The 15,152-nt window shown below is 53.8% G+C and overlaps 1 protein-coding gene across 1 annotated transcript in view; it reads left to right on the plus strand.

Moving 5' to 3' along the window:
• Window positions 1-792: 792 nt before the first annotated feature.
• The window catches only part of RAB8A (RAB8A, member RAS oncogene family), a 19,247-nt gene continuing 4,887 nt past the window's right edge, over window positions 793-15,152 (plus strand). The window contains exons 1-7 of the mRNA XM_006904243.3: window positions 793-1,129; window positions 5,683-5,743; window positions 7,631-7,691; window positions 11,201-11,278; window positions 12,778-12,867; window positions 13,455-13,520; window positions 14,881-14,931. Coding sequence (XP_006904305.1) covers window positions 919-1,129; window positions 5,683-5,743; window positions 7,631-7,691; window positions 11,201-11,278; window positions 12,778-12,867; window positions 13,455-13,520; window positions 14,881-14,931 — 618 coding nt within the window. The 5' untranslated portion in view covers window positions 793-918. The remainder of the gene's footprint in view (window positions 1,130-5,682; window positions 5,744-7,630; window positions 7,692-11,200; window positions 11,279-12,777; window positions 12,868-13,454; window positions 13,521-14,880; window positions 14,932-15,152) is intronic.

The raw sequence follows: 15,152 nt of genomic DNA on the forward strand, positions 1-15,152 counted from the left end.
TCACTATAAATCGTGGTTAAACAGTAATACCTACCTCAGTAGGACTAAATATTCTGTTTTTTTTTTCCTGAGTGTTGACACCACTGGCGGGCACATAACCAATGTTCCTAAATGTTACTTGTAATTCTCACTATCCTAACTCCCTCGGCTGGTTCCAAGCCACTGAGGGCTGAGTGGGTTGGTACAGGCGAGGTTCCAGGGGAAGAACTGAAGGCAGAAAGTGGTCTAGACAACCTATAATTAGGTCCGAGGACGTGTTCTGAATCGTCTCGGCGCACGCAGGTGGTGGGGTCAGTTGTATCTGGGTATCTAAATAGGTCCCCAGGCCGGCGTTGAGATCCCGGAGATCGTTTTGGGGGAACCTCGCTTCTACTGTGACGAGTCCCCTACGCTCCTCTCTTCTCCTTACCCAGGCCTGACGCGGAGGCCTCTTGACGATACCACCAAAAGCACAGCGCCTTCCCGCGCTCGCGCTGGCGGATACTGAGCCTGCGTGGCCGAGAGGCGGGCACCACACACTCCAAGCGCGCGCGCCCTCTGCTGGCGCCTAACGGACTCCCCGGCGCGCGTGCGCACGCTGCTCAGATCCCGCCCCCGGGCTGCGGGCGCGCGGAGCCGTTGGCGTCGCTCCTCGCGCTCCACCTCCCCTCGGGTGGCGGGGCGGGACCTCCCCAGAGTCAGAGGAAGAAGGCGGGGACACGGGGTGCACGCCCCCTGCCCTGGTCTTCATTTGAAGCCCCTCTACTCCTTACAGCTGGCCAATCGTAGCCCGCCCTGTCCCGAGCCTCGGCCAATGAACTGCGCTCATGGGCCGCTTCCGGCTCCGCTCCCCGTTCGCCCCTTCCCCAGGTCTCCCCGCGACGGGCGGGGCGCGGGGTCGGGCGTCGGCCTCGGTGACGCGCCGTGGGCGGGGAGCCAATGGGAGGCGGAATGGGCGCTGATGGACGGGGGCAGCAACCAGTGGCGAGGCGCTGGCTACACTTCCCGTCGGGGAGAGAGTGTAATATGGCGAAGACCTACGATTACCTGTTCAAGCTGCTGCTGATCGGGGACTCGGGGGTGGGGAAGACCTGTGTCCTGTTCCGCTTCTCCGAGGACGCCTTCAACTCCACTTTCATCTCCACCATAGGTAGCGGGGCCGGGGAGCGGCCGGGGTCGCCGGAGGCCGAGGCTGGGCGCGTCCTTGAGGGACTGGGGCTGAGGGAGCAGCCGGGTTGGACGGACCCAGGAATCCGAGAGGGTCGAGAGGGTCGGAGGGGACAAGAGCAGCCGCCTTCACCGGAGTTCGGGGTTCCTGGGCCATCTGGGGGAAACCAAGTGCCCATTTTGCAGATCAGGAGACTGAGGCCCCAATCCTCAGTCGCTCTTCAGGGACTATATGTCCTGGGCTCAGGTCTTGGCGCCTGTCATCTCGTTCTGTCCTCACAGCAGCCCTTGAAGCTATTTTGGGGGTCGTCGTCTTGCAGAAGTGAAACAGACACGGGGAATTGACCGTGGGAAAAGGCCCGTGACATCTGACCTTACTGAGAATTTACTGTGTGCCAGACACTATATGTGTATTATTACACTCCAGTTCTTTGTGTTAGGTCTTTGTGAGCCCATCTCACAGATGAGGAACTTGAGGCTCAGGGAGGGTTGAACTTGCCCAAGGACATACAGTCTGCAGGTGGCAGAGACAGGATTTGAAACCATGTGTATCTTACCCCCAAACTTAAGGCGCAGCTATCCCAGAAAGTGGGAGCACAGGACAAGCAAAGCAGATCCACCTTGGAGCCAGGCCTCTAATCCAGACCTCTCCTGCCTCTTTCCTCAGGAATAATCAGGGCTTAAGCTTCTTCTCCCTGACCCTGTTTCCCCCATGGGTGAATATCCTCTAGAAGGAATGGTGAGAGGAAGTCCAGAACCTTTCTCTGCCCTGCCTTCCATCCCACTTGAGGGTCACAGCAGTGGCAAGTGACAACAGCCTTCCCGGGGACTTGTCATCCTCAAAGAGGTGCCAGATAAAAGCTTCAGTGGGAAACCAGAATCAGTTGCTGCCACAGACCTCCCTGACTTCCCTATCGCGAGGCCCAGACAAGGCCCAGGACACTGGTTGTCACTTTGCAGAACAGCCTTTCCCGCAAGACCAGCCCACATTGTGGTTGAACAGAATTGGCTTGTTGCTTTTCAGTTCTGACTGCCACAAAAGTGGAGCTGACTTTTCTCCACGCCACAGAAACAGCTCTTGCGCACGTGAAAGGTTCGGCCTGAGAGTAACACCGATCTATGCAGCTTTGCTCTTTGCTCTGCAGTGGGGAAGTGGGAAAACTGTTGCCAAGCCCAGGAATTGATTCTGAATGGAGAAAATCTAGAGAACAGGCTCTGCCTTACCCCTGTGTAAGTTAAACCCCATGAAGTTATCTCCTGAACTCTGTGATGAGCTGCTGACTGCCCTTCAGGAGCTGCACTTTGCAAAACAATTAGGTGCCAGGTGCAAAGTAGAAGACATCGTCATGCCTGATTTCCAGCCGTTGTTCACCCTTGAACAGTCACTTCACCTTTCTGAGCCCTGTTTCTTTAGTTTAGGAGTGGCGCTCTCTGCTTTGCCCAGTGCCTTGGGTGGTTGAGGATCAGAACTGTGTAAGGAACAGGAGGTTGTCACCACTGCCAGGGGCCATCTAGAGAAAGCAGAATGGCTCCTGTAATAATAGCATTCCTCCCCAGGGCACAGGTGATTCTGATTCCTTCCCCTACCCAACTCCAAGGTCAAACTTTTGGATAACCCTGTGTCCCCACCAATCAGGAAATGATGTTAACACTTGGCAGGCTATGGGTCTCAACTCACATCTCAGTTTCTCGGCATCAGGATCTTCCTGTTCAGCACAAGTACTAGCGGGATCAATTCAAGGGTGAGTTTTTGGTTTGATTTCTGATTCTTGACTCTAAAATTCAGACTGGCATTTAGGGCTCCAAGGAGGCTGGCCTCCACTTGCAGCATAGGACATGACTTGGACAAGGTCACCTAGGGAGGTGAAGGTGGCACTTGAACCCAGGATCCCTCCCACCCACGTCGTATTGGTCTCATAACACTTGTAGCCTTCCTGCAGGCCTCTGTCTTCTAGGAAAGTTTAATTCACCTTGACTTTAAAGTTATAGCCTCATAACTCTTAGGTCTTGTAAAGTTTACATTTCCTAATTAAATTTGGTGTGTTAATGAAATTCCGAAGGAGAACAGGGCAGAGTGATGTTGTGGGGCTCTGCTGATTGAATGGTGCTTTTTGATTTCATAGGTCCCTGGGGATATGTGACAGGAGGTAGGGGATGATTTAGGAAGAGGAGACACTCGGCTGCTTTGTCCTGAAATACAACTTAATGCATAAAGAGGATTCTCCATTGGCACTGAGTGTGCCTCTGGGTTTTCTTTATAGATCAGGGATTAAGTGGCTGTTCATTTTCTGCCCGGGTTATGTTTTGCCAAAGCCTGTTTCTATAAGCTCTATTGATTGTTTGTGGTGTGAACTTGGCCTTGTGGCTCCCAGAATTGGTTTTCTCCAGCCTGGCTTGGCGCTCACCGCTTCCTCAGGGCCCTATTCATTCATTCCTTCAGGGGGATGGGTGACGTAGGTGAAAGCACTTTGTAAACCATGCATCACCACGTAGATCCCGTTGCTCTTAATTCTTTCATTTAGCCATCTTTAAAAATAATGCCTGCTGTGTGCCAGTTTTCCACCTTGGTATAGGGGCTGCAGAGATGACTCCGATGAATCAGGGAAGCAGAATTGTAACGAGGCCTGTAGCAAAATGTGTGTGCATGACTGGGCAGTTGGCTTCTAGAAAATAGGTATTCAGCCCCTGCAGTGCTTAGTCACTGGATATGTGACCGTAAAACTTCTGAGTCCCTGCCCTCTTGGAGCTTATGGTCTAGTGGGCACAATTCAAGTGCAGGCTTATATTCTTTGTGGTCTCCAGGACAGCTCCTGAGGCAGGCAGGGACAGAATTAGCATCGCCATCATGGGTTCTGAGGGGTCAAGCTAAGCCTGAGCCTCAAGCACAACAGTGATTTAGAACAAAACCCCAGGGGCAGAGCCTGGGTTTGGCTGTCTTCCCTTCACACAGGCCATTCTGATCAAGTTTTGCTCCTAACATTCATGGAGCAAGTAACCAAATAGACAATGTCAGGGAAAAGTGCATGAAGAAGAAAAAGTACGTAGAGGGAAAGAATGAAGATGACAAGGAGGAGGTGACTTGAACCAGGGACCTGAGTAAAGTGAGGCGAGAGCCAGGTGACCATGGAAGAAAAGAACATTCCAAGAGCAGGAAGAGCAAGCATGAAAGCCTGAGGCCGAAGCGTGCTTGAGATGGTTAGGAAACAGCCATGTGGGCAGGGTGGCCAAGGCATGGCCAAAGGGTGGGGCATGAGCTGTGGGTGCTGACAGTTGACCAGATTAGGCAGGACCATGGAGCACACAGGCAGTTGTTTTCACTTTATTCTGGGGCCGAGGAGATGGTGGGAAGCCATGGGAAGGTGTTTTGAGTTTTTATAACAGTTTTATTGAGATGTAATTCACAAGCCATATAACCTATGCATTTAAAGTGTGCAATTTGGTGGCTTTGAGTATATTAATAGAGTTGTGCAACTATCACTACCATTGATTCTAGAACGTTTTCATTATGCCAAAAAGAAACTGCAAACCCCTTAGTTATACCACCCCACCCCACCATCCCATCTCATTCCTCCTGCAGCCCCTGGAAACTGCTAATCTTTTTGTCTCTCTGGATTTGCTTGTTCTAGACAGTTCATGTAAATGGAATCATACACGTTATTGCCTTTTGTGTCTGGCTTCTCTCACTCAGCATGATGTTTTCAAGGTTCATCCATGTTGTAGCGTATGTCAGTGCTTCATTCCTTTTCATGGCTGAATAATACTCCATGGTATCCACATTTTGTTTATCCATTCATCCGCTGATGGGCACACTTGAAAGGTCTGGAACAGAAGTTAGCTTTGTGACATGGTCGAGCGTGTGTTTTGGAAGCGTGGGGAGGGGACTGAGGGAGCAATCGTGGAAGCGTGGAGAGCAGCTCTGGAGGCTGAGAGGTCACTCTGGTCCTGGGGAAGGGGACTAAAACTGGTGGCTGGGAGAGAGGAGAGTGGGGTCAGGAAGGCTTCTTGGGAGGTGACCTTCGAGCAGCTCTTAAAAGAGAGAGAAGTTTGCCAGGCTGACAGGTGGGCAAGGTGGGAAGGAATAGTATGTGCAAAGCCGGAGACCTACCTGCATCAGCGGCGTCTTGAGGCCTAGCGTCCTGTGTGCTTGGAGGGCCAGGGCAGGGTGGCGGGAAGCGTGGCTTTCTGGCCTGCAAAGGGCTCTGCTGGGCCCACTCCATGAGGGTGCCTCTTGGGGTGGGGAGAGAGCAAAGCTTTGGCACCTGAGCTACCTAGGTTTGCCCGTCAGCTCCGCTAGCTTCACTCCAGGCAGCTCCTGTCTGCCCTCTGAGCCTCAGCTTCCCCTTCCATGAGAAGAGAAAGTTTTCCTGGTCACTCCACATTTGTTGTGCGGATTCCAAGATCCCACATGCCCAGTGCCAGCCAGGTGCTCCATAATCCATGGCAGCTGTAACCTGCACATGTTGGCAGCACCCTCCTCAGACACAGCTTGGGAAATGGGGCTGACAGTGATGTGTCTTTTTTTTTTCTTTTTTTCAGGAATTGACTTTAAAATTAGGACTATAGAGCTTGATGGCAAGAGAATTAAACTACAGATATGGTAAGAGTCACTGCCTTTGTCGGTGCCTTCACCTAGCGAGTGCTTGAGCAGAAGCCCCTGGTGCCCTCTCCCCGTCCCCATGACCACAGCCTCCATCTTTTTGTGCCTTGCCCAGATACTTTCAGAAGCCCAGGAACTATGCTGTGCTAGCTGCTAGGACCTAGAGTCTGTGTCAGTACCTTCCAGGGACGTAGCTACAAGTCCTCAGCTCATTGTTTTGATGTGGGCACAGCCTGGGTCTGGGCTTTAGAGTGGCCTACTCCTATTAAACTTGGAGAGGGCCCTTTGAGCCTGGCAGTGGTGGCTGCTAGGACGGTGAGATGCCCCAGCTGGCATTTCCTTCTGAGCCTGTCAGCTCGCTGAGGAAGACCGACATCGCTTCCTCTTTTCTCTCCTGGGGCAGCCCAGGCCTCACTTCCTAACATGCAGACCTGAAACCCCAGAACCGAAAATAAGCTGAGGCAAGCCCAGTGATGAGACTCGTTTCCATTTTGCTCACCTGGGGCTAGCTTCTGTGCTACATAAAATTGGAGAAGTGTGAGTCCCTGACACTGATGCTAACTGGTCTGCAGCCCACGGCTCTGGAGCTCAGGCTGAGCTCAGACGGTCAGATGTAGGGGAGTCCCGCCCTACAGCCACATCACTTGCAAGGAAGCATGAGCCCCGAGCAAAATAGAGAAGTAGTATTTGGGAGGATAGCACCATCCCTCCCATCCAGGCAAGCGCCTGTAGGTGCGAGTGAGAGGGAGCACCATGAAATGGGCTGCAAAGCCACCCACTTCCCACTGCAGCTGACCCCCCCGAGTCTTAGAGCATGAGCATCATCCCAGTTTGCTTCTTGGGCCTCCTCAACTTCAGTGGTGTTCACTTCTGAATCTGATTTCAGAACCAAAATCTGAATGAGGCCTAATGCCTTGTCCATCCTTCAGAGCTCCCAGTCAGTCGGCTCTGGCTGCCTGGGAGCTCTGTAGGATGGACAAGGCATATAAGTTACTGCCTTGTAAGTTACAAACCACACAAGTTCCTCCACTTCCAATCTTGGCTCCCCAGTAGCCTCGGTGCCCAAGTCCAAAGTGACACTGTACCAGCGAGCAGTTTCTCTTTCCTTTTCTCCTGTCTTCCTGCTCTTGCTCTTAGTCTCAGTGGGGTTAGAGACTTTTAAAACTCTTATAGACTAGGCCATGGTTGAGAATAAAATGATCGTAACTATGAATATTGCCTGCTATTGGTGTTAGAAAGGCACCTTATCTTCAAGTGAGGCATTCTGTACAGTCCAGACTTGCAGAACCCTCCCAGTGCAGAGTTGCAGGAAGAGCCTTGGGCCCGGAAACAAAAGATATGGCCCTGCTGCCAATCTGTTAAGTCACCTTTAAGCCAAGCACTGACTGCCCTTTGTGCTAGGAGCTAGGCTGGGCATGGACCTGTTTTACCCAGGTGTCCCCTCCATACCAAGGAAGGACTTTCCCCCTGGCCTCCACCAATGGCATAAAAGTACTCTCTGAGTCCTTGCTGAAGTCACCAGCTCAGCCCACCAGTGAGAACTGTGTTCCCATGCCACATGACCATCCCCTTCTACATGTGTGACCTCAGAACTTTACAAATAATAACGTCTGACTGTGGCTCTTCTGTGACCCAGAAACTCCAGGGAGAATCCCCAGGAAGAGGGTGGATTTGTCGTGTCCCCAGCTAGGAGCCATCAGTAGGTACTCGACCTGTCTGAGCCACATTTTTCTTTTCTGTAAGAATAAGGAGAGTAGGGGGTGCTGCCGACAGCAGGACAACGAATCAGAGATGACCCGTGAGAAAGCGGCGTGTCCATCCCAAGTAGATGCCCCTTGTTCCCACTGTTATGGTGTTGCTAATATCCCTTCTACTTCTTGGCTTTAGGGACACAGCTGGCCAGGAACGGTTTCGGACGATCACAACAGCCTACTACAGGGGCGCGATGGTATGGATTGGTGCTTTTGTTTTTAAGTCAAAATGAACATCACTGCTTGGATACCGAAACCTGGCCGTTTCTGAGGAGCCTCGTGCTCTGGCTCCTCGGGGAGTCTTTGGTCTTGGGTTAGTTTTAGGAAATGGCTGTGTGCTTCTCCCCCCCATACATACATCGCCTTCTGGCTTAAGAGACAATGCAGGGTTTAAGGAAACCTCATTCTTTGGAGATGAAGGAAGACACAGGAAGCCAGTTCTTCCAGGTGAGGTCAGTGAAATCAGAGATGGCATGCCCCAACACCTAGGAGCATTCATGTGGCCTGCGTCAGTCTCTGTGGAATTTGCTACCGAAAAGTTGAAGATGGTCCAGGAGCTTACTTGTTCTGGGCTGTTGGCTGTTAACATTTGTTGTGTGGGCCTGAGGCAGGGTGACGTGATCGGGAGACTGGTTCGTTATCCCTCAAATATTTTTACTGAGCACCTTCTCCAGGCCAGGCTTGAACTAGATGCAGAGGGAGACCTAAAACAGGTCAAAGCCTGCCCTTGAGGGCCCTGAGCAGGTCGTGCATGTGTGAAGTATATGTAAAGTGGGCCGCTTAGGCCAGAGGGAGCAGACACAGACTCCCCAAAACCTGGCTTAGCACCCTTGGTCACCCTCTGAGCTCCGTCTCTTTATTTGGAAGGTGGAACAGAGAACAGGACTATATTCCAAGCACCCGGGAAGATAGATGGTCATCTCCCCGTTTCCAGATCCCACCCCACCCTGCCCTTTCCATGGCACGCCCTTTCCATGGCACACCCCATCATTTAACTGTAGAGACACCTGTTTTCTCCACTAGGCCATAAGGTTTGTGAGGCCAGGACCACATCTTGGTTACTGCCACATGCCCTGTGCCTGGGACTGTGCTAGAAGTATGTGGTAGGAACTCAGGAAATGCTGGTGGACAGCAGAAATGAATGGAGACATTAAGTATTTAGTGACCCACACGGCGTCTGAAACATAATAGAAACTCAATCACAAGGGTTGCAACCTTAGCGCTCCTCATTAAAATTAATTTACTAATTTTCTCTTCATCTTGCTGTGCTCTGGTGAGGCGGGGCGCTTAGGGCACTGGAGTCCTGGGGGAGCTTCTGCTATGTGGCGTCAGGTAGACCCCATCTCTCTCTCCCTCCTAGCCTAAATGTACCCCACACACACACACCCCATTCACCAAGCACTTCCGTGTGCCAGAGAATCATGGGGGTGAGGGGGTGTGACAACACCAGGTTTTGGCCAAAATCCAGACACCCCTGAGCTTGGGTGCCACAGTTATCCCCATCACACAGAGAGGAAGCTGAAGCTCAGTGCCATTCCGCACCCGGCTTAAGTTCACACAGAGGGTACACATCTGGGTTGGTCCTAGCGGGCTCTCTCCAGTGCCCATATCTTCAGCCCACTCCTGACCAGGTTGGACTGAGCCATCTGTAAGACCTTGTTCAGTCCCAAGACGATTGTGTCTTGTGGTCCTCCTAGACCTGCACTGACCCGTTTAGAAGACACTAGCTATTTGAATTTAAGTCAGTTAAAATAGGAAATTCAGTCCCACAGTCTCACCAACTGCATTTCAGGTGCCCTAGAGCTGTGTGTGGCCATCAGTGACCTCACAGGACAGTGCAGAGAACATTGCCATCATCATCATCTCTGTGTGGTACTAAACCGTGGAGTCTCAAATATGAGAGCATTTGATGTCTGGTCTCCCCTTCTGAGCTGAGAAACGGCTATGGGAGCTGTGCCCAGATGGGGGCCGAGAAATGATCACTGGGAACCCTGAAGAGAGTTTCAGGGAGGACCTGGAATAGGTGACACTATGTTTTCTAGGTACTTCTGCTCTTTCCTGATAGAGAGCTCTATCCACTGCCCCACCCCCATAAGTAAAAATCTAGGACCTTGGAATCCTGGCACATGCTGCCAATTTAGTGATGACAGTGGGAATCCTAGGCCATCAGAGGGGCCAGTCCCTAGATAAAGGGGTGAAAGGCAGTCCTGTGGCATCTTGCCCCTGGTTGCGGGAGGGCAGCTGCTAAGCAGAGGCCCTATGTTTGACTAATGGAGTCTGCCCACCAGTGTTCTCTGCTTGTGCTGGCCTTGGCCGGAGTGAGGCAGACATCGTGGCCACTGAAACCTCTGAGGCCTCCTGTCAGCAGTCTTTATTAAGTCTCCCCAGGAGACCCCTGAATGAGGGTCCCAGATGGCGTATTTTTGAGGGATTGTGGCCGTGGCGGGTTGTAAAGCCACCATGTGTATCCTTAGGGTCACAGTGGGGATTTGGAAGTACTGTGGTTTTCTTGCCCTGTCTCCATGGTGTTGTCACACACCCTCACCCCTGTGATTCTCTGCCCAGTGCACACGGCCCATGTTCTTACTCTGCAAACTCAGGCAACTTCAGAGACAAGGTCTCAGCCACACTAGAGGTTGTGGACAAAGGGCTGGGCTGCACGAGTGGGCGGCGTGAGGGAATGGAGTAAGCTACACCTGGGCAGGATGGCTGGGGCCATGTGCCTTAGAGCCCAGGTGCTGGGCCGCACAGGGAGCTTGCAGTGGTGCTATAGGTGGGCTCACTGTGGGCACCCCTCAAGATTCTAGGGGTGGCCCTGAGCATTGCTTGGTCCTAAGGGGGCCCAGGGAGGTTCCCTACAGGAGCCAGTGTCATCAGCTCCTCCAGGGTTAGCCCCACCTGGCCTTGCCTCTGAAAGGTCACTTCTCTCTGTACCTCAGTTAACTCTCTAACAAACGGTGGTATTTGCCTCTCACAGTGATGGTAAGATCATGGGCTCAGGTGGAGGCAGAGTCATTCTGCAGCACTCTTGGGACCCAGGGTCCATACCCCAGTGCTCACATATTGGTTATGGAACCACAGAGGCCTCAGTGTTGCAGAGTGGGGGTGGTGGGACCACCTGACCTGGGCCTGTGAGGCTTCAAGGAGACCCCACTGGAATGCCTGGCATACAGTAAGTGCCAGACGAGGGACAGGCTAGGGCACCCAGAGGAAGCAGCACTGGCCAAGCCCAGGAAGTGACTTGGGCCAGGACGGGAGGTGAGTGAGGGTGTGGAAGAAGCTAAGCACAGCCGAGGGTTGATGTTGGGGGGAAGCACAGCGGGCGCCAGGGCTGTGGAACACAGCGTCCAAGTCGGGGATCTGCAGGACATGAGACTGGGAGGTTGGCAGGACCCAGGGCTGCCAGGGTGTGTGGGCCGTATTTATCCTGCCTGCAGTGGGGAGCCAGCAAGGCCATTGTCAGCATGGGTGTGGTGGGGCCTGGTCTGTGGGATGAAAGGTCACCTCAGTGGCTGAGGGGGCAGTACTGGAGCCTGGGAGACCAGGGAGAGGCTGGCGCTGGAGCCCAGCAAAAGAAGAGCCCCAGGGATGGAGAGGGGGAAGTTCGGGGAGGGGTGTTATGTCCAGGTCCCATGACCCCCGTGCACTGAGCTCTCCCTCAGAGAGCTCACAGCTTGTCTAGAGCACGTCTCTGTCTCCTCCTCAGGGCATCATGCTGGTCTACGACATCACCAATGAGAAGTCCTTTGACAACATCCGGAACTGGATTCGGAACATTGAGGAGGTAAAGCTTGCAGGCCCCATTTACACACAAGAATGTCCCACCTGTCTTCTCCTTGGTTCTCACCCTGGAGCCCCCTGGTTTACAGATGAGGTCACTGAGGCACAGAGACACCCACAAGGAATTTGCCCAGGATCACATAGCTAGGGACACAGCTGGAGTGGAGACTGAAACCCAGGTGGTTGGCACCGGAGACCACGCTGGCCTGGCCTCGTCACAGAGTGGCTCTGAGAGCCCATTTCCCCGACTGGGCTGTTGGGTTTGGCAATGTCTTGGTTGAAAGAGAGGTGATACTCAAGCTCTTGGTCACCGTGAACATTTGGTGCTTTCTAGAAAAGGAAGGTTTTAGAATTGGCATAACCCTTGTATTTGGAGGGTGTGGTGAGAAGCTGTGCCAGGTGTACTTTGAGCCACAGTAGAGTGGGGTGTGAGCTGGTGTGAGGTCCCCGTATTCAGGGCAGCAGCACTTGTACCACAGCTGGCTGTGAAGAGACCTTGAACCCTGGAGGCGGGGGAGGTGGCCAGTTCCACCCCCCATCCCCAAGCCAGTGTCCTCACCTTCCTGCTCCCCAAAGAGCTTACCTCACCCCCAACGTCTTCCTGGATGATGGAGCTTGCAGCTTTTGGTGACTCACCAGGTGGGGCATCGGGTCTGAGGTGCGGCCAGAGGACTTTCCCCTCCTGGGCAGCCACGGCATGTCACTCACCGTTGGCCCAAGGATTATAGGCAGTAGCACCGGGCCACCTCCCTGATGGCCCTAAATTTGCTGGCAGGGGGCTTCACCTGGCTGAAGAGGAGGAACTGCCCACATTCATGGTGTCTTTGTGGAAGCTCTGTTTCTGGCCAACAGGCAAGAGGGCCCTCCAGCTGGTAGGAGGTTAGGCACAGAGCCATGCAGGGCATTTCAGTGAAAACAGGTCGGAGCTATAGGAAGAAGAAGGTCCTGTCTGGTGCCAGAGGCCTTCAGGAAGCCAGGGCCACTGCACTGAGACAGGGCAGATAGGACAAAGGCACCATTTTCAGGTGTGAGGGCAAAGTTAAGTGAATGCCAAGGGATGGCAAAGAACCCAGGCTTGTCACCACCCCAGGCACGGCCCATTTTCGGAGCCCAAAAAGAGTGAGCTGGAGCAAGGCAGGAGCTTCCAGGACAGGAGCCAAAAAAAAAGAGTGAGGAGTTGGGGAACCTCCCATAGACCTCACCAGGATCCCAGGGACAGACCCAGGAGCCTGTGTGACGCAGAACGTAGAGAAGCCATCTTCAGCAGCCAGAATGTGTGTGCTTGGGCATAGAAGCAGCCAGAACCCTGGACTTGATCCTGGCGTTGGCTGTGTGACATCGAACAGGCCACTCAGCCTCTCTGAGCTTCAGCCAGTCATCTGCACAGGGGGTGTACTTAGCAATCCTGACTCCACCACTCTGATTTTGGGGGTCAGGCTGCGAACTGGCCTGTGGGCCACCCTGACCAGCTTCTCACCTCCCCTGTGTGCTCCCTCCCCCCAGCATGCTTCTGCAGACGTCGAAAAGATGATACTTGGGAACAAGTGTGACGTGAACGACAAGAGACAAGTGTCCAAGGAACGGGGAGAGAAGGTGAGCATGATGGCTAACTTAGGCCTGGTGCTGCCAGGCACCTCAGGGCAGAGGGACCTCAGGATTTGGGGGTTCCCTGCATGAAGGCCATCCTAATTGCTCACTGATGAGAAGACCAGCTTTGGGGAAGAACCCCTTAGAATCTTCATGAACATAAGGTGACCCACCATCCTTGCTTGTCCAAGACTGAGGGTCTTGGGATGAGGGACTTTGCCAGGCAAACAGGAACAAGTCAATTGCCCAGTGAGGCATGTGCATGGGAAGAGAGAGTGGGAAACACGCCCCGCGGGCTTCAGGCTAAAGACTGCGAGCATGGAGGGCTTCTAGGCCATCTTCTATGGGTTCCTACCTGATGCCTCAGCAGACCCATTGAGGCCACAGGGAGCAGAGGATAAAACCGTGGTTTGAGCCAGGCCTTCTCCACCCGCTTGCCAGGGACAGTTGCCACCTGCTATCCACGGGTGACTTGGAACAAATCCACAGCCCTGGGCCCTTCCCCCATCACTGTTCCCCCTTTAGGGTGCTTCCTGGGGGTCAGGGGCGCCTGGTGGCTGACATGTGCACATGTGTGTCTCCCTTCCTCGCAGCTGGCTCTGGACTATGGAATTAAGTTCATGGAGACCAGCGCGAAAGCCAACATCAACGTGGAGAACGTGAGTCCCAGGACCACAGCATCGGCCCCTTCGGCCTGAGGGTCTGGTTGCACCCTCCAGAGAGGCTCTGCCACAGGGACTGGCCACAGGCTCTGGGCTGCTCTATCTGCCATTTGTCCAACGGGCACTTCCTGGGCAGGGCTGTGTGTGAGGCCCCGGTGGCCCGGGGGTAAATTGCCCCCGTATTCTGATGTCAGCAGGTTCGGCCCCCAGTTAGACACCTAGGACATTGTCTCACTGGCTCTCAGGGAGCCCTGGGAAGCAGGCAGGTTTTGCAGATGTTGAAACTGAGTCTCAGAGAGTCCCAGCTGGCTGCTACCCAGGCCCAGCTCCACGTTGGTGCTCTTGGCCATGCCACCCACACAGACAGGTCCTGGTCACGAGGCCAGATGGAGTAGGGAGTGCTGACCAAGCCTTGGTTCAGGCTGCCTTCTCCTCCCCATAGGTGATGCCAGCCTTGCAGCCGACCCACCTTCCCCTCCATCCTACCGCCCCAGTGATCTTTCCAAAACAGATTATCCATGTTGCCCCTGGCCTTAACCCCTTACTCTTAGCTCAAGAGGTCCTCTTTAGCCAGCCCCAACTGATTTGTGCCACACACAGATCAGGCCTTGCCCACCACTGTCCATGCCAGGCCACCTCTAAGCCTTTGCTTACAGTCTCTTCCCTCACAGCCCTTTTTCCATCAGGGCCCGGCCTAAGTGGCCCTTCCCCAAGGGAGCCTCGACCATTCCCAGACCCTTAGGCCTACTGCTTTGGATCCCCAGCACCCTAAGCCCCACTCCATGACAGAACTTTTTGTGTCACCTGGGTGTTTGCTGAAAGAATAGACGAGGGAAGGGAGGAAAGGGTGAAGAGGCTGTGACAGAGGCAGCAGCCTGGGATCAGGCCAGCTCGAGCCTCTGCCATCCCTAAAAGGACCTTTTCACCCCATTCTGGCCTTTCCACACCTTCGCCTGGCAAGAACCCAAAATGAAACTTGTTTGGCCAAAGAGCCGCTTGTCTCACTCTGCTCTGTCCCCCACCATCAAAAAAGGGGCAAAGCGGGCAGACAGGAGTGAGGGATGGGTTCTCTTCCTGGATCCTTCCATATTGGTTGTTTAACCACTGGGCACCTTGGGACAAGTCACTTAGCCCCTCTGAGCCTCAGTTTTCTCTCTGACTAGTCAAGGGTGATCCCACCTGCCAGGGTTGTGGGCTCCAGGGAAGTGGTGGTCTTGGTGGGCAGGGGTGGGAGATAGGGCTGGACAGGTGAGACCCTTGCCCACCCCGCTGTCCCATTCCACACGGGCGCTGAGGAACCAGCGGGTACCCATCTGCTTTCCACTGCTGGAATGCTAACAACATCCTTATTCCACAGGCATTTTTCACTCTTGCCAGAGACATCAAAGCAAAAATGGACAAAAAATTGGTGAGTATGCTTCCTGACCCCCACATGGTTCCCTCTTGGAGCCTGCCATCTTCTGCCTCAGTGGTGTGACACAGCCCTGGGCAGATCCTGCGTTTCAGGGCCCAGCTGGACCCAGCAGGGCATGGCTAGGAAGAGGGAAGAGGTAGCAGATGTAGTAGGGGCATCAGCCACTGGACACACTCATTTGCTTCGTTCTTCTTCATGGCCCCGAGCTGCTCAGC

This window comes from Pteropus alecto, unplaced genomic scaffold, assembly GCF_000325575.1.
Source record: "Pteropus alecto unplaced genomic scaffold, ASM32557v1 scaffold160, whole genome shotgun sequence".
NCBI classification, from domain to species: Eukaryota; Metazoa; Chordata; class Mammalia; order Chiroptera; family Pteropodidae; genus Pteropus; species Pteropus alecto.